The sequence below is a fragment of the Hemicordylus capensis genome, chromosome 2, assembly GCF_027244095.1.
Source record: "Hemicordylus capensis ecotype Gifberg chromosome 2, rHemCap1.1.pri, whole genome shotgun sequence".
In the NCBI taxonomy this organism is placed as follows: Eukaryota; Metazoa; Chordata; class Lepidosauria; order Squamata; family Cordylidae; genus Hemicordylus; species Hemicordylus capensis.
In genome coordinates, this window is record NC_069658.1 from 345707365 (window position 1) to 345733092 (window position 25728).

The following is a 25728-nucleotide window of genomic DNA, read 5'->3' on the forward strand; positions in this document are numbered from 1 at the left end:
GATATTAGTCACACTGGCTACTAAATCAAGTAGTTTCTTCTACTCTCCAGTACATTTCTCCATTGAAAACTATTGTTTCCCAGAAGGCTTTATGGAACGTATTGGCTGTGGGCAGGTTGAGGTCTGAGGGAAGAGAGTGACATTGCCTAAAAAGAGTGGGCTCATACTTCCTCCTTTTTCATGTAGCCCTCTTGAGTGCCAGACTATCACTTCATACCAAGAAACAGGGATGCCTGCCATTGCTCTTGTGGGTTTCCTTCAGTGATTGTGCCTCTGTTGCCAAACAGTTTTACTGGCGACCACCTGTGAATATGCTGTTTATGACTTGTACTAGATAATATTGGTTGTGGCCAAGTGTTTGTGCTGGAGAAACAGCACCATCTGCTGGGGGCAGGATCTGAACTTGTATGTATCAGGACTTCAAGCAGGATTTCAAGCAGCCCTTCTAAGTAATGGGCTCCTAGAGATGGCTGCTCTTGCCCATGACTGTAGCCCTCCCCAAGTCCAGGGGAGGGATGAACTGTATGGCTGAAGTCTCATGAGTGTGACAATGCAGAGTGATGACTGGATCTTTTCCTACGCAATTGGTAAGAAAAGTGTCTCAGTACAACATTTGGGATTGGTGCAGATGCTGCACGTGATTTATTTATTTATTTGTTTGTTTGTTAAATTTATACCCCACCTTTCATTAAGAAAATCTCAAGGCGTGATTGATTGCATGCATGTTATTGTCACAGTTGGTCTGAAATATACAAGGACTCCTGTGGTAACCATTTTGGGCTGACAATAGGACATGGTTGCCAAAGTGCAACATAAACTATTAATACTACTAATTCATACAATCATAGAGGCTATTCACACGTGCGTGCAAAGCCGGGCTAAGGGAGCCCAGCCCAGTTTTGCACACATACGTGTGTGAACCGCCGGGATCGCATCCAGTCTCAGTGGCACCATGGTGGCAAACCCACTTGTGGAGTTCCCCCTCAAAGTGGGGTTAGGAGAGCGAGCACTCTCCTAACTCCGTTTTTCCTATCATGTGTCCTGCAGCCATGGCAGGCAGACTGGGCGGGGAGGGGGATACCAATAATGCACCATGCACTCGCACAGTGCATTATTGGAGCTCGGGGGCGGGGCGGCACATCCCGGCAGCCTGACCCTGAGTGAATCAGGTGATCTCGTGTGTCTCTTAGTGGTGTGCACGGAACTGGCAGTTTGGCCAGTTAGAAGTTGGGGGGGGGAGGTTTTACCCTTAAGGACTGGAATTTAAAACGGTCCCGTGGGGTGGCAGCATACCTCCTTGCCACCCCGGTGCACGTCAGACTGGAATTAGCTCCAAAAGAACCCTAAAGTATCCGGTGTGCGTAGATGTGTACTTCCGGGGGTACTTCCAGTCCAACATGCACTGGGGTGGCAAGGAGGTATGCAGCCGCCCCACAGGACCGTTTTAAATCACAGTGCCAGCGGGGGAAACGCAGCAGGGGTAAGAGCACCCTCCCCGGTCCTGAAAGGTAACCCCCCCACCTTTGAACTGGCCGAACAGGTGGACTTTCAAACCAGTTCGGAGGTCCAGAAAAGGGCTCCTGAACCAGTTCATGCACATCCCTAATGTCTCCTTAGGCCAAAACAGCCTCAAAGTATTTTTAAACACCAGAACATCATGCAAATGATTGCTCCTATTGTTTACAAGCCTGCTATGATCAGGGGGCTTACTATCATTAAGCTTACTATCATTAAGCTTTTGAAATAAGTCCTAAGCAATAGAATCCTAGGATGTTTTGCCTCTCTCCAGGAGGAAGATTGAAATTCCTACCTGGATATATCTCTTTCTGCGCTAGATGCTAAATTTGCACATTTTCCCCTATAAGGAAAACAGCCAGTTTTTATGGGGTTAGTTGATCAGGGTGGTATTCAGTCATGGGAGGAGGCTCTTGAGGTTGCTTTTGTGTTAGTTTAGCTTTGTTAGCTGAGACCATGCTGCATGTCTCCTAAGAGCAGGCAGACTTCACCACAATGCAAGCTTTCGTTTTGTTAACTGCAACTTAAGTCCTAAGATCTCCTGAGCCTCCTGTCTAATACTAGACAGGAAGAAAAGTACCTTGCTTGTGCATCTTTAACCATTTTTGCTTTGTTTGCCTGTAAACTGTCCTGCTTTTTATATCTACTTAAATCAACCAGATTTTGTTTGTTTTAAACTTGACCTAGACTGGGAACTTGCTCTGTTCTGCATTTTGTTTTGAACAAGGATGATTTTTAAGTTCATTTTGTCTCATAGGAGACTGGTGGCAGCAGTAACAAGGACTTTTTATGAACTTGCAGGCAACCCTCTACTGGTTCGCCACAAGGGACCTTGCTGGTCTTGTAGCCCAGCTCCCCGCTCAGTGCAGCAAACTGACAGCAGTTTGAGTCGCTGTTTGAAAACTGTGAAGAAGAGGCAGCCTGTTCCACTGTCAAACAGCTCCTACATGTCAGAATTCTTCTTACTGTTCAACCTAAATCTGCTTCCTTGTAATTTCAATCCATTGCTTCTGGTCCATCTCTCAGGAGTAACAGAGTACAAGTCTGCTCCTTCCGTGTAATAGCCTTTCAGATATTTGAAGGTGGCTATCATAGATCCCCTTAGTCTCCTCTTCTCCAGCTACATACCCAGCTCTTTCAGCTCTTCCGCCTAGGACTTGGGTTCCCAGACTCCTGGCCATCCTCGTTGCTCTCCTCTGAACCTGTTCCATTTTATCAACATCCTTCTTTAAATGGGGTCTTCAGAACTAGACACAATATTCTGATGCCAGACGGAGCGGAATGGCTTATGTTCAACTTGTTCTTCACTAAGACTCCTAAGTACCCCATAGAGGTTTTGTAAATTTAAATGTTACAGCTATGAGACAGACTACTCCAGTTACTGGCTTATATCCAGACTAAATTATTCCCACTAAAATACACTTTTGGAAGTTACTCCCATTTATTTCAATAAGTACCCCCTGTTGGGATCTCCTGCTCTACAAGCATGGACCTGTAACACAATATTGCAATATATTCCTGTCCGTTATCACACAATCAAAAACTGGGTTCTACCCAGGTTTAGAAGCTGTGTGTGCTCCCAGTTTTTGGTTGTGTGGAAGCAAGGTAGGAAGAAAACCTGGGTAGAAGTGATTGTGTGGAAGAAGGCAGGAGGCAAAACCTCGGTAGCTTTTCCTCCTACCTTGCTTCCACACAATCACTTCTACCCAGGTTTTCCTCTTACCTTGCTTCCACACAATCACTTCTACCCAGGTTTTCCTCTTACCTTGCTTCCACACAACTGAAAATTCCACACAGCACAGTTTTGATTGTGTGAATAACCTTGTGGTGTGCACAGAGACAGGAGTGCCTGCCTTAACTTGGGTCTTACTTTATATGCAACTTTTGTTTGTTTGTCTGGGGGGTGTTTTTGTTGAGGTGGTCGACTGGTGCTCAGTCCCAGCTCTTTTCAATCCCCTTCCCCCTCAGAAACACAAAGCTGTTTTATGTCATAGGAAATGGCTGGTAATAAAACAAGCTGAGAAACAGAAGGACTTGTGACTGTCTTGAGTTCTTCAAGCTGATTATTTCCCACTCTTTTTCTTCAAACCCTTCTCCCTGAGCTTGTCCACAGTTAACTTTTAACTGTCTGAGCTCATGAACATTCCATCCCATTGTCTAATATGGGGACAGTTTATTTTGTTGTTTGACCCCCTTAGGTGTTTTCCTTCAAGGTTTAAAAAACAACAACAACATTGACATATTTTCAGGTCACCCTGCGTCTACCAGTACCTCCCACTTGCCCACAGGCATTCTAGTTATCTGCCTTTAAGGACCCCAAATTTCAGCATTTTTGGAAATAGTATATAGATAGACCTGATAAACTATGTGCATTCAAACAAATTATTTAGTACTAGTATTTTGAAGCCCATTATAATAACGGGCGCTAGCCTTTTCCTCTCCCCTTTACTGTTTTTTTTTTTTTTTTTAATTTTGACGACGCTGCCGCCGAAGTCCCACCCTTCCTCCCTCCCAACTTCCGAAACCACCTTACCCCTCCCGTGACAGTTGAGAAAAGAAAGACCTAAATTGAAGAGGGAGAGCGGAGCTCGCAAGCAGCGCTCCTCCCTCTGCAAAGGCTCTGCCCGAACTGGTGCTTGGGGCCGAAAGGACGCAAGAGGCGTCCTTTCCGCCCCAAGCGCCAGTTCAGGCAGAGCCTTTGCAGAGGGAGGAGCGCTGCTTGCGAGCTCCGCTCTCCCTCTTCAATTTAGGTCTTTCTTTTCTCAACTGTCACGGGAGGGGTAAGGTGGTTTCGGAAGTTGGGAGGGTGGGACTTCGGCGGCGGCAGCATTTTTCTTCGGCCGCCACCCACCGCGGCCCGTGTCTCCGGCCGGGCCAGCCACCCAGGGCTCTGGCGGGCCCGCCACCCACCGCCGCCGCGGATCCAGCAGGCCCACCCCCGCCGCCCGCGGCTCCGGCCGGGCCCTCCGCTGCCCGGGGCCTCTCCCTTGTTGCCGCGGCGTGTCCTCTGGCCAAGGCGGCGGCGGCCAGTGTCCCCCGGCGCCGCTCAACCGGCTTCTTCGGGGCGGCCGCTTCTGGCCGCCCAAGATGGCCACCGGGTGCCGGTGGTGTGTCTCCCTTGCTCTGTTCTGCGCATGCGCTCTGCGCATGCGCAGAACAGGCCAGGGAGGCACGGACACACGCTTGGTGTCCGTCCACGGACGGACACCAAGCGTTTTATTATAGAGGATATCACACCTTCCTATTTAGTTTATTAACATCCAAGGCAGCTACACACACCATCTCCTCCTCTGGATTACATGATTTCTGGGAAAGCTCTGAATCTTTTGGAGAATAATATTAGAGCTTTTATTAAGGTTTTAACAGCTATCTGTCATGAAGAAATCAAATTTGTTAAGAAGCTTATTTAAGTATTGAGCATGCATCACGCATGGAAAAACACACGGTATAGAAAGCTAATAATAGATAGATCAGTTTTCTGGAGCATGTGCGGCATCTTATCGTTTTATTCTATTCTTTGAGTTGCATGATTGCAAACGTAAGGGTCTTGAAGATCAGAATCTGAGCAGAAGTTATTCATTTAACATTTTAAAATGTCTCCCTCAGACATCCACCCCCTACTTCCCCGGATGAAAGAAACGTGCTTCAAATTGTCCTTCCCGGCTGCCGTAGCAGTTTCATCGCGGTTTCTTTGGTTGCCTAGCAACCTACCCGAGGCACGAAAAAGGCACGCTTAGCAGGTATGATTGTCAGGGCAGTAAAGCGCGGGAGGGATTTTTTTTTTTAAAAAAATTATTATTTATTTTTAACGGGTTGAAGCCGGGAGACTGCCCTGCGTGGCACCCAGGACGCAGCAAGATGGTCCGAGGAGGAGCAGGTTGCTGCGTGAAGGACGGCTCTCGTAATCGGCGATGCTCTCCCGCTGAAGAAGCCATGAACAGGGAGGGGGACAAAGCGCCTTGTTGTATTTCTTAAGGCGGCGGCAGCCCCGTCCCGTGTGAGGGAGCCGAGGGGAATAAAGCGCAGGGAGCCATTGAAAGCGAACTCTGCCTGGGGGCTGCTGCACGATCGTCTCTTTTCCCCGGGCTTCGCATGCCTGCAGCGAGGAGGACATACCGTTGGCTTCTAGAAGTGTATAAAGTTTAACTTTAAACCTACCTGATACTTGTCACGAATTATGTACATTCAGCCAATTCATTTTAAACATTTATGTCTCACCTTCCTGTTCCCTTTACTAAATATTTAAAGGAAGTAGCAAAAATATACATAATGCAATATAATATATAAAGCCTAATAATGGCGCAGCCGGGAAATGCTTGACTAACAAGCAGAAGGTTTGTTAGGAGAGCTGGTCTTGTGGTAGCAAGCATGACTTGTCCCCTTAGCTAAGCCGGGTCCGCCCTGATTGTACGTGAATGGGAGACTAGAAGTGTGAGCACTGTAAGATATTCCCCTCGGGATGGAGCCCTCTGGGAAGAGTATCTAGGTTCCAAGTTCCCTCCTTGGCAGCATCTCCAAGATAGGGCTGAGAGAGACTCTGCCTGCAACCTTGGAGAAGCTGCTGCCAGTCTGTGTAGACGATACTGAACTAGATAGACCAATGGTCTGACTCTGTATATGGCAGCTTCCTATGTTCGTGAAGGTTGCTGGTTCGAATCCCCACTGCTACTACATTAGCAGCAGCAATCTAGGAAGATGCTGAAAGGCATAATCTCATACTGTGCTGGAGGAGGCAATGGTAAACCCCTCCTGTACTCTACCAAAGAAAACCACAGGGCTCTGTGGGCGCCAGGAATCAAAATCAACTTGACAGCATACTTTACCTTTAATCAAAACAAAACAAAACACACTTTTCCTAGCATTGCAGCTCTGTGCTTGGGCAAGGATTACCTGTTGATTTTTGCCTGTTATGTGGTAGTTAAAGACTCAGAATAAAACTTTAAAGTGTGGGGGTGGGGTGGGGGCGGGTAGCATTAATACTTCAATCATACAAACACTTTCCTCAGAAGAAATATCATTGAATTCAGTGGGACTTACTTCTGAGTAAACATGCATAGGATCTGCTTGCGAGTTCAGATTGACTCAGAACGTGTAAATTTGGGATTATTTATGGTGAAGTAAGAGGCGAGATTATCATTCTTTACAACAGGAGCATGAATGTAATAGGCATAACAAATGTATAATTTCAGTGAGAGAAGACTTCTTGAAATCTGATCTTCAATGCAAAAATGCAGATGTTGATGCCTGATCCTCAGATTTATGTTGAAAGGACCTTGGCAATAATTAAACCAGACATCATCGACAAAGAAGTAGAAATAGAAGATATAATTCTTAGATCAGGATTCACCATTGTTCAGGTAACTTGAAAAGATTAAAGTTCTTCATGCTCAACTGTAATTTGAAGTACTACATGTTTAAAACTAGGAAATCATATGGTTCAGGAGGCTTGCTTCAGGATGATATAGTTATATTCTTTTGGTATGCCTTTGCAAGTGAGCAGACTTTCTAGTCTCTGCCCATCTTTTTCTGCAAGTAGGATGGTCTAGGGTGTTCATAGTGGCTGACACCCAGACTAAGTTACTTAATAGAACTACTTAGTAGTTACTGTACAGGACTGCTTCATCACAGATTAACTATTAAGGAGTAATTTAGTCTGGATTTCAGATAGTGAGCTTTATATGTTTCTTGTACCTTTTTAATCCAGATCAATGGAAGATGGTAATTTTTGAATTTGATATGTAGTTTTAATGCCTTGAATTTCTATATATTAATATCCAGTCTTTTCATTGCAAACAGAAAATGTCAAATGTATAAATTGAACTCTGACTTCAGTCTGCTTCAGTAACCTCAATCCAGCATTTCTGGATAAAGTAAACCAGTAGAGTTTACTTTGAATGTACATATTCGTATAGTAATAATGAACAAACTATTGTAACTGATCACTAGATACCATAGTTGCACAGCTAGAGTCTTTAAAAGAAACATAGCTTCAGTTTCACAAACAAGTTTGTTTGTTTGTTTGTTTGTTTGTTTAACATATGTTTATACCGCCAAAAACTTAACGTCTCTGGGCGGTTTACAACAAGATCAAAACAAAAGTAAAACATTAGTTAAAAACAAAAACAAGAAATTTAAAACACAACAATTTAAAAATTTTAAAACAATATTCTAAAAACAACATTAAAATAATCAAAACAATATAAGTTAAACACCTGGGTGAACAAATGTGTCTTAATTAACTTTTAAAAAGTTGTCAGAGATAGGGAGGCTCTTATTTCACTAGGGAGTGCATTCCAAAACCTCGGGGCAGCAGCAGAGAAGGCCCGTTCCTGAGTAGCCACCAGACGAGCCGGTGGCAAATGAAGACAGATTTCTCCTGATGATCTCAATGGGCGGTGGGGTTCATGACGAAGAAGACATTCTCTTAAATACCCAGGGCCCAAGCTGTTTAGGGCTTTATAGGTTATGACCAGCACCTTGTATTTTGCCCGGAAACATATCGGCAGCCAGTGTAACTCCTTCAATGCGGGAGTAATATGGTCTCTCCTAGATGACCCAGAGACTAGCCTGGCTGTCGCATTCTGGACCAACTGTAGTTTCTGCACTACGTACAAGGGCAGCCCCACTTAGAGCGCATTGCAATAATCCAGTCGGGAGGATTGCATATCCTTTTATTATTCTCAAAAGATCCCTTCTCAGTATAATGCATTTTAGTTGTTAAAATACTAGCACTGCATTAGAATGGCAATATAACTAAGCATTAAAGCTCACAGACGGTAAGTAAAGCCTACCTTAAGGGAGAAAGCCCAGGTGATAGTGAATGTTTGTAACATAATTTGTGTGAACAAATCCCAACTGTAATTACTGTTACTGCCCCACTAATATTCCAGACGAAGAGGAGAGAGAGAGCTGGATGTCATCTGCTTGCTGATGGTATGGAATCCATAGCTCTGTTCAAACATTACACACAGTACATGTGTTTAGGTATCTGTACACATCTATATGTAGATGTGTAGGAAAATGATGTATGTAGAATGACTCTACAATGCTTTCATTTTAAAAGTGAATCTGTGCACAGGTCCCCTCAAAGGCAGAGTACAGATAGGACGTATATTACTGTTTGTGTATTGAACATAATGTATGAGTAACTGTACATATGCACAGGTCTGTATGTGTATAATTTACAGATTGAAAATGTGTTGAACATCATGTGTGAATCATGTCTCCAAACAAACATATCCAGTTGCCTCATATAGACTCAACTAGACTAGGCCATGTGTATGGTAGCTGCTTAAGATGCAGCTGCGTGGAGGCTATCCCGTGCAGTAAGTTGATTGTATGAAGCAGCCATCCAAACAGTTGTGACAATTGTTACCCTGCTATCACAAAACCCTGAAAGGGGGTGTTTTCAATAATTTGATGGAAATTGAAACTGTTGTGCAGGGACTATTCACAAAAGTAGTTTTTCATGTGAACCAGCTTGTGCAGATCAGGTCATATTAAACAAGAGAGGAATCAGAATGGAACCATACAGGAACACTGGCAAGCATGGGAAACAATTGCCACTCTCTGGCTTGGGAAAGACTCCCTGCCTGAAACCTTGGAGCGCTGCCAGTCAGTGTAGATATAACTGAGTGGGGTGGAGCAATGGTCTGACTTGGTATAAGACAGCTTCCTGTGTTCCTCATAGGAATAGTAAGGGACCTCAGCAGTACATATCCGGTCTTCCATTTATGTCACCAGCCACCCATGATCTATAACAATAGACTGCTCAACTGCTTTGTGAGGCTATTAGTGCTCTATCTTCTTTTTCATATGGCTGGACCTGTTTGGGGTTGATCCAAGATTAACTGCAATTTACCCTATTGAACTCTAGGTGGAGATTGGAGATCATTGATGAAGGTCTCAAGTGCAGTCTCAGCCATACCTAGGTGGAAAAGCAGACTGGCAAGGGGCTAGAATGCTTATCCAAGCAAAATGGGCATGCTTCCATGTCACATGTAGTTTGCCATACCTTCTGCAGTGGTAGTGGAGAGGGAGAATAATCAGAAACTGACGGTCCAAACTTTCTGTTCTAGTGTTCAAACTTGGTTTCTAAAGATAAAATAAAAATCTCACTGTGTCGGTTTATTTGTTAAAGAAACAGAATAGCTAATACTATAGGAAGCTGAAAATGGTTGCAATGGGGAAAGCTTTTTAAAAATTAATTAAGCTACAATGCTTCATAATGTGATATGCTATTGCTAATCCTCGTATTTAACCATCTTGGAACAATGGCTTTAGGAGATTCTCTTTCTTTCTCCCCCCAGAAACGAAAGCTCCAGCTGAGCCCAGAGCAATGTAGTAACTTCTATGTAGAACAGTATGGGAAAATGCTGTTTCCTAACTTAACAGCATACATGAGCTCTGGGCCTTTAATTGCGATGGTTCTTGCTAGGCATCATGCTATCTCATACTGGAAGGATCTGCTTGGGCCCTCAAGTAGCATAGTAGCTAAGGAAACCTATCCTGACAGGTAACTTAGTCCATAGTACTTAAAAACCATTAATGAAAGTTGTTATTTCAGTGCTGCAATCTTTAATTTGACAAAAATAGGTATAGGATTGGGACAAAGTCTTTTGACATAATTTGAGGCATATTCAAGTAATATTCAAATAATAATTTGATTTTTAACATTTAATCAGAAAATTTATGAGTAATTCTATATAAGGTCTGTGTGCTGCATCAGGCCCACCAAGGTATTTGCAAGCCTGTGCAGTGTTACGTAGGGCCATCTGTGAACTGGTTGTTCTTGGAGAAAGGGAGGGCATTTTCCGGCGGGGGGGATGTGGCTCCAGTGTCGGATTAACGGAGAGGCAAAGTAGGCATTTGCCTTAAGAGGCAAAGTTTGAGGAGCAGCGAATTTTGCCGCTTCTCAAATTTTGCCACCCCTCTCTGTGGGTGGTGGCAGTTGCAGGGAGGGGGGGTGAGGAGAAAGCCTTTTACCTTTTAAAAAAAAAAGTTGATGCGGCTGCGGGGGGGGCAAGGGGAAAGTTCCTCCTTTTGCCCCCTCAAGAATGCTGCTGCCAGCGGCGCGATGGGGCACAGCCAGCAGCTGCTGGGAGGGTAAGGGGAGAGTCCCTCCTTTTACCTTTGAAAACACTGTTGCCGGTGGTGGGATGGGAGGCAGTGAGCTCCTTCCAGCTCCCCTGCTCCTCCCAAATGACTTCATCAGCCTCTCTGCTGTGCAGCCTGTTTTCAGCCTTCTGCCGCACATGGAGGAAGTGATATATAATAGTAGTAATAGTAATAAATGTGATAATACACCTTTTATTGCTTTTAGTTTACGAGCAGTCTATGGAACAGATGATCTGAGAAATGGACTTCATGGCAGTGCCAACTTTTCCTCAGCTGAGAGAGAGATCCGGTTCATGTTTCCTGAAGGTATATCATTACCATCTAGAATTTGCATTACTCTAGGAAAAGCTGCACCTCCTCTGCAATGGAGATAAATATAGCTTTCAATTTATTGTGCAGGCTTAACCTAATGTTAATGTTTGATCATGTGTGAAGCAGCATGCATGAATATCATAAAGCAAAATTTATTTTGGCTAGGAACATTTGACTTACCTATGAAAGCTCACATTAATGTCTAATATACCTCTTGACTGCCAGATCTTATTGATATTTACAATCCTAAATACCTGGAGACTCTCAATGACTCTCAGTAGCTCAGGCAAAGCATGAGGTGATGTCTCTACTACAGAGCTACTTAATCCAGAAACACAAAGGATGCAATCACTTTATACACTAGCAGGTCTGCTGAGGCATGAATTTTCATTGACAAGTAAATGCTTATTTATATAAGAACTTATACCCCACTTGAACTAGCCCAATATACTCTTAAAATAGCTCACAACAAAAATAGCTGATACAATAAAAGCCGTTCCTGTGGGTTGTTCTGCTAAGTTTATATAACTCAGAGTGACATGTGATTTGTCTCATTTATTTGCAGATGAAGTGCCATATAGAAAACATAATGTATTAGCCAAGTTGCAAAGCAATGAGTAGTTAGGGGATGTGTGTGCGTGTTCTATAAGTAAAGCATATGAGGTATTCAATCCTCTATGGTTTCACCGATGAATCCCTATAGTCATATCTGTGCAATTTCCTCACTCCTTTGAACATACAAAATTGGTAGAGTTTAGGTGTATTTACAAAATTGATTATTCCAGACATTTTCATACATGCCTCCAACAATGTAACAAGTAAGTGGTTCACACTGACCACTGTCCTGGAGATATGTTACCACATATATATCGTATATAGATTATATGTTAGTTGTTCTCTCTGATATAGGTCCTCATGAGATAACCCCAAATCAGCTTTGCTATGTATCAGTAGTGTGCTGAAGAATCAGCCCCTATGGGTCCTTCTAACCTTAAGGTCTTTCCAGAAGATGAAAATACCCAGGTTTTATCACTGTGCTCTATTGATGCTGCTTGGGATTTCATGCCAATAGTGTAATATGTCTCTCACCCAAATGATGAACTATGGGCTGGGTGAGGGATGAAGCCTTGCTGTAGAAGAGAGAGCTATTCTGGCGCTTGCACTTTCCCCCCCTCGCAGATCTAGATGGGTGTCCACATACCCAGCAAAAAAAACTTTTAAAAAATGTTTGAGGTTCCTAAAATGGTACCTAATCTGCAGAAAGGGTAGTGTTCCTACTTCGTTTTTGTTTTTCAGAAAGACCAATGCCAACTGGATACTCTGGTACTGTTGTGGCATAACATCAGAACATATAGATGCTAAGGGCTTTTCATAACCAGGTATTATAGGGCCAAACTAGGCATGATTTTAATAAAGCCCTTGGCCCTGGCATGCTTGCTTTTATTTTTCCCTGCAAATGGCACACGGAAAGGGGGAGATCCTGATCAGGATAGTGATGAGGTGTAGGGGGTTTTAACTTCACCTCCCCTGCCCCGGTCCCAATCTGGATTCTCCTCAATGTGCTTTTTGTCCTTGAAGGAGGGGGGAAGCCTCCCATATGACTTTCCCCATTGGAATCCTGTTGCTCATTGCTAGTGATGTTGCAGACAGTGGCTGACATACTGCATGAGGGGATGTAGGCAGTTTGAGCACTGCCCATGTGCCTGCAACTCGTAAATACCTGCTTGTTGGTAAAGGCTCTGCGAATGCAGTTTCATGACATGACGTCCATTATCTAGCTGCATGTATGGAGCCCTTGCTGCTGAGCTCAACTGCCCTGTGGTACAGCCCCGTCGCATGTGCTTACACATGCACAGGTGGCGCACATGCTGCTCACTTCCCCTTCAGTATTCAGTAAGTGCTCATGGAAACTTGCACAACCAAACTGTATGAATTGATCCTGGGTAAAGGATCACCTTTCCCCTGAAATATTGCTCTTTAAATGAACAAAGAACCCAATATCCCCACAGCAAAAGTACTTTGGTTCTGCTTAGTTCATAACTTTTACTCTTTACTATCATTGTCTACAGAGGCTGACAGTGAGCTTTGGGCTCAAGCATGTGCACATCTCTTTGCCCTTAATCAAATGTAGAATATAATGTCTGAACAAGAAAACAGTTTGTTTATTTGGACAATAAACCTAAGCTTATGATCCAGACCCCACTTCAAAGCAGAGTTTAGTTATAAAGTCAAGGTAGGGGTGCCTAAGATCTACGCCCAGCCTCTGGTGTGAAGCAAGACTGGGGCATGGGTGGGGGTTGGGGGGGCTAAAAGTCATCTGAACCCCTTGAGAAAAAACATCTGAGTGGATCTTGCACAACAAATGAGTAAGCAACTATATATTGATTGCAAGGGTAGGCGACATGTGGCTCTCCAAATGTTGCTGAACTACATCCCATCATTCCCAGCAGTGTTCCCTCCAAGGCATGCGCATATGCACACAAGTTTTTTCTTATGACCACTGAGTTAACTTTAGATCCCACTTAAGTTGAATCAGGAAGGCCCCACTCTGAATGCACCTGCACACACACTGCCATAATACTGCTGCCCAGAACAAAACTCATTCTGCGCGGAGATGAAACAAATTAGAGGGAACACTGATCCCCCAGCTGTAAGAAATTGTGGTTAGGGGTGATGGGAGTTGTAGTTCAGCAACATGTGGAGAGTCACATGTCGCCTACCCTTGATTTATTGCATTCTAAAATGATGCTTTGGAAAGGTCAGCACTTCTACATTCTCAGGTTAATTAGATGTGATTCAGATACTAGGCTTCTGCCCGAAACGTTTTGTAAGGCCTCTGAAACGTTTTGGCGCTGGGGCGGGATTCGGTGCTTCGGCACCAGCGGGGGTAGTACTTTAAGGGGGGGGGAGGGTGTACTCACCCCCCCCGCCCCGTTCCCCCTGTCGGCTGGAAGTTGCGAGCGTGCGTGCGCCCAATGGGCGCACGCGCGCTCGCAGCTTCCAGCCACTTCCGGCCAACGGGGGGAACAGGGCGGCAGGGAGGAATGCTGCTGCCCCAAGGGGCTTCAAATTTGCAGAGCGCCGGCAGGAGAAACGCGGCGGGGGGTTGAGTACACCCTCCCCTGCCCTTAAAGTACTACCCCCGCCGGTGCCGAAGACCATTTGGGCACATCCCTATCAGATACTTTATTTTTCACTACCCCTGTCAGTTATAATGGCTTGTTCCTGCCAAATAGCTTTGGTTGTGATGATTCTATAGGCAATTAATACTACATAGCTTCATGCTGAATGGCCCTGGAAGCAACACAGTGTAGTGCTCTACAGTGCTTTTTATCCTGGAAGAAGATGAACAAAGGTTTAAACTTCAAGTTCTACTATCTCTAAAGAAACAAGCACATAATGCTAAGCTTTGGAAGGCGATTCAGTAGCTTTAAATTAATACTTTTAAGTTAAACTTTTTATTTCCTTTTCCAGTGATTGTTGAACCAATCCCAGTTGGGCAAGCTGCTAAGGATTACCTGAACCGCTATGTCACTCCTACACTACTAAAAGGACTGACAGAGCTGTGTAAGAAGAAACCAGCAGATCCTTTTGTATGTATCACAGCAGCTGCTAGTAACAAGTGGTAGGATCCTGGTGCTAATCTGAGGACACAACTTGTGTTCTGGGGAGAGGGGGCCCGTGTCCATCCCTCTCTCTGGTGGCCCCCCAGAGTGAGGGAGACAATGAAGAAAATAGGTAGGGATGGAGCTGGAGGGCCCTCAGGAGCTGGGGGCCCGGGTTCTTTGAACCCTTTCGTTCAATTATAGCTATGCCCCTGCTTGGGCTGGTTTGAATCCCGATTCCAGCCATGCTACTTATGAAGTGTGGAATCTGAAGGGAAAATTCACTGTTGATAAAAGCAGTACTTCTCTGTTTGCATATTTAATTTGACTCCATCAAACTAGAATTAGCATAATCAAATATCCTCTGAATCTCGATAGAAGTCTGGACTAACTGCCTCCTTCCCCATCAGCAAACATTTAAAAGCAGAGAATCCTTGTAAGTAAAATTTAGGATGTTTAAGAGCTCCCATTAAAATAAGTTGGAAAAATTGGAATTACTAAGAGAGAATTATGTTCATCCTCTCTAATAAAACGCTTGGTGTCCGTCCGTGGACGGACACCAAGCGTGTGTCCGTGCCTCCCTGCCCTGTTCTGTGCCTGCGCGAAGCGCAGGCCCAGAACAGGGCAAGGGAGACAAGCTCGCCGGCACCTGGCAGCCATCTTGGGCGGCCAGAAGCGGCCGCCCCGAAGAAGCCGGAGAGGAGGCGGCGGGAAAGTGACCGAGGCGGCGGCAGAGCCGCCGCCTCGGCCAAAATAGATGGAGGCCGGGGGCGGAGCGGAGGCCATGTAACCTTAAAAAAAAATTTACTCCCACGGCCGACGCCGCCGACCGCCCACCCTCCCTCCCAGCTGCCGAGTCCCCCTTACCCTGGCCGACTGCTGTCAGCCGTAGACAGCCCTAAATTTAAGAGGCAGAGAGGAGCTCGCAAGCAGAGCTCCTCTCTGTGCAAAGCCTCTTGCCGAACTGCCACTTTGGGCGCTTGCGTCCCTTGCGCCCAAAGCGGCAGTTCGGCAAGAGGCTTTGCACAGAGAGGAGCTCTGCTTGCGAGCTCCTCTCTGCCTCTTAAATTGAGAGCTGTCTACGGCCGACAGCAGTCGGCCAGGGTAAGGGGGACTCGGCAGCTGGGAGGGAGGGTGGGCGGTCGGCGGCGTCGGCCGCGGGAGTAAATTTTTTTTTTAAAGTTACATGGCCTCCGCTCCGCCCCCGGTCTCCATCTCCCCAGCCTGGCGGGGGCAAGTGCCTGGGCCGATTTGGCCCTTAAAGGTGGGGGGGGAACGGCGGAGGGAGGGGGAATGGCGGCGGGGGGGCCAGGAGCGCCGTTACTAGCGCCCGTTATTCAACGGGCCAAAATTCACTTGTCCATAAATAAGGTTCATTCTGAGTGGGTTTCTATATATAAGGAATAAACAAGATCAGGACAAAAATGTCAAAGTAATAACATGTACTATTTATTGCTAATATTAAAACTGCATGCTAATGTACTAATTTTGTATCTAATGAAATATGTATTAAGAACATAAGAACAACCCTGCTGGATCAGGCCCAAGGCCCATCTAGTCCAGCATCCTATTTCACACAGTGGCCCACCAGATGCCACTGGAAGCCTACAGGCAGGCGTTTAGGGCGTGCCCTCTCTCCTGCTGTTACTCCCTGGCAACTGCTACTCAGAGGCATCCTGCCTTTGAGGCTGGAGGTGGCCTATAGCCATTTGACTAGTAGCTGTTGATAGACCTCTCCTCCATGAAACCCCTCTTAAAGCCATCCATGTGGTTGTCTGTCACCACATCTTGTGGCAGAGAATTCTACAAGTTGATTATGTGTTGTGTGAAGAAGTACTTCCTTTTGTTGGTCCTAAATTTCCTGGTAATCAGTTTCATGGGATGACCCCTGGCTCTAGTGTTATATGAGAGGGAGAATAATTTATCTCTATCCACTTTCTCCACACCATACATGATTTTATAGACCTCTATCATATCTCCCTGCAGTTGTCTTATTTTCTAACTAAATAGCCCCCAGCTGTTGTAGCATTGCCTCATAAGGAAAGTGCTCTAGGCCAGAAGATGCCAGAGAACCCATACAGGAGATGGAGATGGGCAAAAGAGCCAGTTTCCCTGGGGCAGTAGAATGGATCCAGGAGGAAACTGGGCCATTTAGATACTTGAATGCAGGTATGTCGGGAATGTTGCAAACTTCTTGTGGAGAGGTCTGAGCAATGGAGACTCCATCTGAGGAAAGTCTCAGCCTGATTTTAATGGATCAAAGTCTGTATTGGCTCCCCTAGGAGCAAAACACATTTGCCATGCTTTTTCTTCTTTAAGGCTTCCTAGGTTATTCCAAACTCCAGCGATAAAACACTGCATATTCCTAGACTATTTGCTCATAGACACAGGTCAACCATGTGTCAGCCTATTTCCTCATAGACACATGTCAATTCAGTAGGGGTGTAAACCAAATTAAAGGGGTAAGATCCCCTTTATTCCAGATCCCCATAACATTTTCCACGGTTTTGCGAGTCGCAGTTTTAGATATCTGTGGATGGGTCTTAGAGACCCAGTTTCTTTATCCATGGCATTAAATATAGGTAATTTTTGCCTATCTGCGGTTCCTGAATGGCTCGAAATGACTTATGATGTCCATTCCGACTGTCATTTTGAAGCGCAGAGCTGTTTGTGACTCTTTTTTGTTTTTAAAAAGATTTAAAGTGAAAAATAATAGGATGGGGGGGGGCATTCCTGGAGAACAAGGTACTATGCTTTTCTACCCTTATTTATGCCCCTTCCCTGCTTTTTAAGCATTTTCCCCCCAGAGCAAGGAACCTAACCCCCCAGTTTCTATTGACCCAAAGTTTTGATATTTGTGGTTTCCATTTTTGTACTAATTCACGGGGACTGAACCCCTGTGAATAACGAGTGCCACCTCTGTTTTCACAAGGCTCAGTGGGCTTCAGCACTGAAAAATTGCCCCTCCCCTTCTGTGTGACAGTGCAGTGTTATTGTTGCCGATATACATTTTTGTTAAAGGTTCTAAGTTGTGATACACATTCCATTAGGTAAAATATTTAGTACAAGCTTAACCCGCACAGAGCATCTGCACGCTAGTACTTGATTGCTCCCCTCATCTCCTGCCACAGCCCCCCTCACCTGAGGCGCACTCCTGCTCCATCCAGTTGCTTCCATCCCCCTCTAGGCACTCCTCCATCCCTTTACTCCACCCCCCTCACTCCTCTTGGTTGCACCTGCAGCATTGCTGGCCCCGCTCCTGCTCCACCCCACAGGAGCAGCAGCAGCAGTGGTTAACCGGGCCCTTCCTCGCTGCCGCCACCGCCATGGCCACTCGTTCCCCTCCCCTCCCCTCTCTTCTCTTCTCTTCTCTTCTCTCTCTCTTTCTCGCTCTCCTTTCCTGAGTTAACAGATCTTGTTCATCTTGCTTCCTCAACTAATTCACACAGTGGCAGCCGCATTCTCCTGAAGGGGCTCTTTCCTCCCTCACGACCCCAGAGACCCCTGCCCACTATCTTTTAAAATACATATAGGTTCCTCTCCCCTACTATCAACATCTTCCGACCAGTAACAGTTGCATTCCAACTGTCCTTAACCATCACAGGCTCCTCCTCCCTATCTGCATATGGAATCCCCACTGCCCAATCACCACGGTGCTTCTGCTTGCTGACTCTTGCAAGAGCTGCCACGCACAGTAGCCACAGATACGCCTTAGAAAATTATAGAGAGAGAGATATTAACTTGCCTTGTTTATATTAGCAATAAATTGCTACTACTTTGGTATATATTTTTGTCCTGATCCTATTTCAATTGTTGTTACTGATCAGGACCACATCCTGCATTCAGTTTTTATGTATCTTTGTATATAAATGCCTACTACTACCAAAAATTGTGTCTATATGGAAATGAAATTGTATCTAATGTGTATATATTTATTTTTGTTCTGTAGACTTGGCTGGCTGATTGGCTAATTGAACATAATCCCAACACACCTAAACTGCGCCATTTTGTGATTGTGGAGGAGCCTTGAGAAAAATTCAGAATCTAAATGTGTGAAAAGCTGTCCTTTAAAGCCATATTTTCACTACATATTTTCTCATGTATTTCTTACTAGTATTGACATTAAATAATAAATAGTATATAAATTGTGACATACTTTCTTCTGGCATGGAATAATCTGAAGTAGCAATAACTATATTTGGAATTTTAAGAACCACTTGGAAAACAGTGGATGATCAATCGTATCAGAGATTTAAATTACCTTGGCTGATATCTAGATTAATCCTCTGCTGACTAGGGTTACCAGCAGTCCCTTATTTCAGCCCAAACTGTCTGTCCCTTATAGGATGCCATTTGTCCCTTATTTTCAGCTAATGGGAAGAACCTATGGCTCAGATCCAACCAGCTATGTTCACTAATAACAAACCAGTTAATTAGCTCCAACTCCTTTCCTTCTCCCTCCCTACGAGAATCCTCTGTGGTTCTGGTGGGTTGCAGGCTTGGAGTTGCCAGCAAGCTTGGGAATGCAACAGTCGCATATTGGGAACAATAACCACCAACAGTGTTTGGGTAACTTAGCATTCTCCAGGTATCAGGATCATGTAAGCAATGACTACTAGATAGTGCTCATGTGTGAAACCTATCTTTACTGGCTAACAACACATCTCTTTCTAGAAAACAAAATTACATCACACTCAGTTTGGGATCCATGGTTATATCAATAAGCAGAGGAGAAGCAATCTAAGTTGTAACTTATACTGTCATTTTAGCTGAAAGTGGTAAAAACACATACAGCATTCAGGTTCCCAATTACTAGGGGCATGCACGGAACCGGTTCAAATGACTGGTGGTTCGGGGGGTGGGGGACCTTTAAGGGTGGGGAAGAGAACCCTTACCCCTCCTGCCATGTTTTCCCCGCCAGAAAACCGGCTTGGGAGAGAGCTTTTAATTAACAAAAGGAGTTTATTGAACGAAAAATAATAAAAGTAGTAAGACTTTTACAGGTGGTCCTGACGTAAAAGCAATACAAATATGTTTAAAAACAGACTATTGTGAGGCACATTTAGCTTAAAGTTCCAGATTATGTGTAAGTTCCCAGGAGGGCAAGAGGGAGGTGCTAAGAGAGGCAGAAGGGGAAAGTTTGAATCAAAGTGCTAGACTGGGGTCCTGAGAGCCAGACAGCTAATACCGTACCTCTCTCTAGGCAACAGGGCTTCGAGCAGTGAGAGACTCATGTCCTTCAGGGACAATGAGGTGGAAGGCAAATGGGTTGCAGAGGTTAGTGAAAAGATAGATGCCCACAAGATAGATGTCTCAGTGGACTCAGCTCCCTGTAACACATGAGGAAGCACACAATGGAGTCCCCAGTAGGATGAAAAGGGGAACACACTGGGTCATGGAGTCCAGGGATACTTATATCCCCAAATGTGCTTTGGAGGCATATTTCTTTGTCATACTTTGCTGAATAGAAGGCTGACATGGAATGCATTGTGTCTGGGTAGGGCGGGATGTGAATAGCCTATTGTATGCAAGGCTGATTGTAATGAAAACTTGAGTATGCAGGTGCGTCAGAGTGTTGGAACTGACTCTCCCAATAATTCTATCAAAAGTTTCAATAGGCATACTTTCAAAGTTACATCACTGACTCACCCCTTTTGTGATGGAGGCCTGCTGCTCTTGTCTTATCTGCTTTCCCTTTCTAGCCGAATTGCTTTGTTAGCAACAGGTGTTATCTGTCTTGCAAGAGGATGAGAGGAGTTTTAGAGTTTATCCTAAGTCCAAAATTACCTCAGATGCCAGATAACTTGCAAATGCCCCAGTCTTCAGGTATGAGCCCAGTTCGATCTATGCATGTAAAGAGGGCTGCCAAGACAGGCCCACCAATCTGCGTTAAATGTGATCATTTCAGAGGAGATAAAATCACAGCCGGAGGCCTTGCCAAGTTTTAAAGAATCAATAAACTTCTTAACTTCAGCAACTGGTGGCCATTCAGGAAATGGGCCGTCTTTTAAATCTACTGGGACTAGTTCCTCCTCCTGAACTGCAGAGAGCTCTAACGTGAAATTCCCATGTTTCCATTGGGACCTGATTATTATTATTATTATTATTATTATTATTATTATTATTACATTTATATCCCGCTCTTCCTCCAAGGAGCCCAGAGCAGTGTACTACATACTTGAGTTTCTCTTTCACAACAACCCTGTGAAGTAGGTTAGGCTGAGAGAGAAGTGACTGGCCCAGAGTCATCCAGCTAGTTTCATGGCTGAATGGGGATTTGAACTCTGGTCTCCCCGGTCCTAGTCCAGCACTCTAACCACTACACCACGCTGACTCTCATTTGACTAGTCAAATTGGAGGCATAACAGTCTGAGCAGCCAGCTGTAATATGCCAGAAGAGAGAGCTGATTGCTAACTGAAGCAATCAGCTGCTGCCTGGACAATCTTTGAGCCTCTCTTTTATTAGCTTTGATCAAGGACTTATATTGTTTCTTCAGGACTAGTAGTGTTGAAGGAGTTGCACATTGAGGGTCTTGTCAGTACAATCTAGTTTGCCACTAGCTCCTTGGCAGCTACACACTCTTGGTCGTACCAACTTCTAGACCTACCCGATGGCCGGCAGTTGCAATTAGTTATTTCCCGCACAAGATGATCTCATATCATACTAACTAATGTCCCACAATGATCATATACAAGCCCAATCTCTCCCCTTATTAACTCATCACAAAGTCCCATCATATCATCTGAGTTTCACAAAATATCCAAAACTCAAGCCCATCTCCCATCCCACTTAATCCGTACTGCGCCAGCCACCACTTCCAAAGTAAAAATGAATTAATCCTTAGAATGAGATGTCCCAACTGGCAGATAAGTCTTTAGAATCAAAGGGAGATGATCACTATCAGTGGGAGACATAGGAAACTGCCATATACTGAGTCAGACCACTGGTCTATCTAGCTCAGTATTGTCTTCACAGACTAGCAGTGGCTTCTCAAAGGTTGCAGGCAGGAATCTCTCTCAGCCCTATCTTGGAGAAGCCAGGGAGAGAACTTGAAACCTTCTGCTCTTCCCAGAGTGGCTTCATCCCCGAGGGGAATATCTTGCAGTGCTCACACATCAAGTCTCCCATTCCGATGTAACCAGGGCAGACCCTGCTTAGCTATGGGGACAAGTCATGCTTGCTACCACAAGACCAGCTCTCCTCTCCAACCTCCATTTGAACAACATAACTGACCAGGTTACAGGATGTGATCCAGTAATCCACGGTTACATCCTGTTCCCAGACCAGTAGGTAAATTCTGCTGGGTGGTCTCCACTCACTGCTCCATTTAGAATAGACGAATCAAACTGATTGGCCAAACACAGGCCTACAAAATTGTATTTCCCATCTTTGGCCAGGTGAGTGGGGGGAAAGGGAGTCTCCTGTATCTTTTGGTGAGACAGCATGGCAATAGGTACATAAAGCTATGTCATCCTGCCCCATCCTTGCATTGAAATCACCTCCCACTACTAGAATATAAGCTAGGGGGTTGGCCTCAATGCAGTCCTCTAAATATTTACCTAGGCTTTGCCATTGCTGCCTTACCAAGGAATACTTACGAAGAGGGGTTAAGAATATATTAATCAGAACTAACTGAATATGATTAATTTGCAGTAAAACTGCAGTATCCACTGGGCATTAGGGATGTACACGAACCGGTTCAGAGGCCTTTTTATGGGCCTCCGAACTGGTTCGAACCCTGGCCGACTAGAAGGTTAGACAGTGGAGGGGATGATTTTAAGAGCAGGGGTGGATGCACCCCGCTGCCGCGTTTCCCCTGCCAGCATGCTATTCCCTAAAAGCCTGTTGGGACAGCAGCGTACCTCCCTGCCACCGCGTTCCGACGTTTACCAGATATAACCAGAAGTAGTAGCTGCAGCAGCATGTCGCGCACACGGGTGCGTGTGCGTAATGTGTGCAGTGTCACAGCTGCTATTTCCAGTTACATCCAGTAAACATTAGAATTGAGTGGAAGGGAGGTACGCTGCCGACCCAACGGGCTTTTAGGGAATCGCGTGCTGGCAGGGAAAATGTGATGGAGGTGGGGGGGGGAAGTGCATCCTCCCCCGCTTTAAGGGCACCCCCCGCTGTCGAACCGGCTCCCACTGTTTCCATGCACATCCCTACCAGGCATAAAAGGGCATGGGGGTAATTGTCACATGAAGTTCTGTTGCAATTAATAGGGCCAGTCCTCCTTTAGCTCTACCCTGCTTTTTGCTGGGCAGGGCATTGACATGTACATGAAAACCATCCACCTCAATCTTATCCATGGCCCAAGTCTCCTGCAAGAAAAGAATATCAAATTTAGACAGGTATTCTATAAAAGAGATATCTCTAGATTTACATGTCCAACCGGCTATATTCCACATGCAGAGAGAGAGTCCACACTGATTGTCACTTAGGTAATTTAGCAGTGACTGGTACAGAAGACTGCACTTCAGGCGGATTTAATTGCTGAACCAGATTATCAGAGCTTGGTGCCCAACAGTGTTGGGCCCAACACCGTTGCGCACACATCCAGAGGAGATTCCTCTGTTATTTGTGGTCCTGATGAGAGAGGTGTCTTGGGACTGGATTGATCCTTCTTCAAAGTTTCTATAAGTTCAGGCAGAGATGGAAGAGGCCCTAGAAGGTCCACCAGCTTTTCCAATGATGAAATGGGCTCAGAGAGGAATTGCTGATTTTCCTCTGGTTCCTTAGAATCTGCATTGGTGTACCTCTGAGTACTCTCCAAAACTATTCCTGTCAGATGGGTTTGATTTGCAAGGAATATCTTAGAGATATCTGTTCAGTCAGAAGCCAAGAATTCTACTATGGGCTTCCCATCCTGGGTCTCAGGATGCTCCAATTGCAGTGCTCTAAAGCTGTGAACTTCTGTATCAAGCCCATCCACATCTTTTGTCTTCTGGCTCATTTGTTTTACAGGCACTATTTGTAACTCCATCAGGAACTCTGCTTCATGCATAGAGCTCCTCTCCACAAGCTCAGCAGGTTTCAGAAAATCCTCCCCCACATTTAACTGTTTGTTAGCAGACACATCCTCTAGGATAACAGAACATTCAGTAAGGGGCTCCATCCGTATACATTCAGAGTTCAAAAGCTCTATTCAGTCCTTTCCTAGGGAGACATTGGTTAAAGCAAATTGATCATGTTTCCCTAACCTCCCTTTTGCCAGGAATTGAAATTCCAGAGTTATCAAATAACTTACACTCAGCTTGGTGTTGACCAACTTTTGCAAGAGGACTCACAATTGTTTAAACTGAGGACAAAGCCTGTTTGAGATTAAGCAGATTTGTACTGATTTAATTTATTCCCTGCTGCATCTCCTTTGCCAAATCATCTGAAGAGGTTAGACTATCCTCCCGAAGACTGTCCAGAGTTTTAACCTGAAATGCCTTGTTTATGTGAAACTATCTCAGCAGCTGGCTGTGGGAGTGCATTTTCCACTGTAGGTTTATCAATGTTGTGCAAATTCAGTCTGATTGGCAGAGATCTTGCAGCATTCATTCATTCATTCATTCATTTATATCACATTTTTATACTGCCCAAAACGCGAGTTCTCTGGGTGGTTTAGAAAACATTAACTCTTAACGGTAGTACTGGGTAGATTACTGCTCTCATTTTGAAAAGCATCAGCGGAACCGTAGATTAAAAGTTAACAGAATTCTTTTGCACTTAAGGGAAAAGAGCGACCTTTCAATAGCTAAGATATCAACACACTGAGGATGACAATGATGTAATTGACCTAAAGATAATTTAGTAGACTTCCAAGTGGCCAGCATTGTATTTATTCATAATTTTCTGAAGTGCAACCTGTTTAGTCAAGAATTCTGGTTTCAGATGTCTTGCCAGAGTCACTTCCTATGCTCACAGCATTTCTGTTCACAGAAGTCTTTGTGATAAAACTAGCTATACTAGATGAATGCTTTTGCACAAGGGCGTCAACTGAAGCCATAATACAATCAACCTTCTGGCTAATTGAGTTCACTTTTTCAAAAATTGCAAGAATGGTCTGAGCTGTTAATAAACACTGATCTCTGATAAAATCTACCGATAACCTGGGCTACTTGCCTGGATCCAGCCCTCCAACTGATGCAGGAGATAGGTTCATTAAAGTCTCATTTATCAAGGTATTATTCCCCTGCAACTGACTTTCTTTGATAACTGTTGCTGCTTCAATTAGCTCAAGCGCCTGTTGCTCCAAGAGTGCAAATCTATTCGATGTGGAAATGGAGTAATTGAAACTTACAGGCTCTTTTGATGTCTTGCTATCCTTCATTGCCATGAATGTATCCAAATGTGTTTGCTTTGAGGTTTTCACTCATCCTTGCACTTCTGGGCACTTCTGCTTTCTTTCTTTTTTCTTTTTGGCCCATTGTTTAAGTTAGCTCAAAAGTTTTCGACAGAAAATAATCTGTTGTCCTTGAGTAAAAACCAAATTATCCAAGAGAAAACAAAAACTAAGCAAATGGTCAGCCAGCCAACTGATCAACAGTGCTGCGGCTGATTAGGTGCATAACTCCTCCAGGAGGCAAAACACAAACAGAAAAGCAGGATTTTAAAAGGGAAAGGCGGGGGGGAGACACAAAACTAAATAACTCCTCTTCTAAAAGAGTCCAAACATAAGACAGCATAAGCAGCCCAAAGAACAAGAAGAAAGTATAAAAAATCATACATGTGGGTGGGGGGGAATCGCACTGAACAGAGCTAACAGAACCAGCTGCTTTCACATTGCCCTCTTAGCTCCTCCTCCAATATCTCAATGAGATTATCAAATATACCATACACCATAATATTGATGGTTACTTAGAAGGGCCTGGCAAAATGTATTTCAGCTCCCTGGTTCCTTGTTTTAATCAGGGAATAGTGGCCCCCACATGCTTGGTCTGGAGTCAGATCAAACACAAGTAGCATGTAGCCATTCCCATATTCTTCCCTACTAATGAGCAGAGCTCTGTCGTCCAAGTGTTTACCTGTGGCCTGCACCAGTCCCGTATACACACAGACAAAACTGCAAGACTGAAAGGCTGGTAAGGCTTCATGGGCACTGGGATGCTGTCCATTTAGAGGCATGCAAAGTTAATGTCATCATGCTTGAAATTAAAGGGTTTTTTAGAGAAAGTCCTGTTAAACGACTCA

The 25728-nt window shown here is 44.7% G+C and overlaps 1 protein-coding gene across 2 annotated transcripts; it reads left to right on the plus strand.

Moving 5' to 3' along the window:
* The first annotated feature begins 4165 nt into the window (after positions 1-4165).
* NME5 (NME/NM23 family member 5) lies at positions 4166-18704 on the plus strand. Of its 2 annotated transcripts, XM_053294436.1 has the most exons (7): positions 4166-4295; positions 5122-5255; positions 6705-6872; positions 9825-10030; positions 10838-10938; positions 14419-14537; positions 18499-18704. In XM_053294436.1, the coding sequence occupies exons 3-7, from the start codon at positions 6744-6746 to the stop codon at positions 18577-18579; spliced, it is 636 nt and encodes a 211-aa protein (XP_053150411.1). In that variant the 5' UTR covers positions 4166-4295; positions 5122-5255; positions 6705-6743; the 3' UTR covers positions 18580-18704. The 2 variants fall into 2 exon arrangements, with proteins under 2 accessions (XP_053150411.1, XP_053150412.1); XM_053294437.1 differs by lacking the exons at positions 4166-4295; positions 5122-5255 and adding an exon at positions 5307-5648.
* Positions 18705-25728: the final 7024 nt, after the last annotated feature.

What these genes read in the sequence shown, in the direction of transcription:
- NME5 (XM_053294436.1), top strand. Translation starts at nt 6,744, where the DNA reads ATGCAGATGTTGATGCCTGATCCTCAGATTTATGTTGAAAGGACCTTG. An exon ending in CCGGTTCATGTTTCCTGAAG is followed by an intron (nt 10,939 to 14,418) that starts GTATATCATTAC and finishes TTCCTTTTCCAG; the next exon opens with TGATTGTTGAACCAATCCCA. An exon ending in AGAAACCAGCAGATCCTTTT is followed by an intron (nt 14,538 to 18,498) that starts GTATGTATCACA and finishes TTTGTTCTGTAG; the next exon opens with ACTTGGCTGGCTGATTGGCT.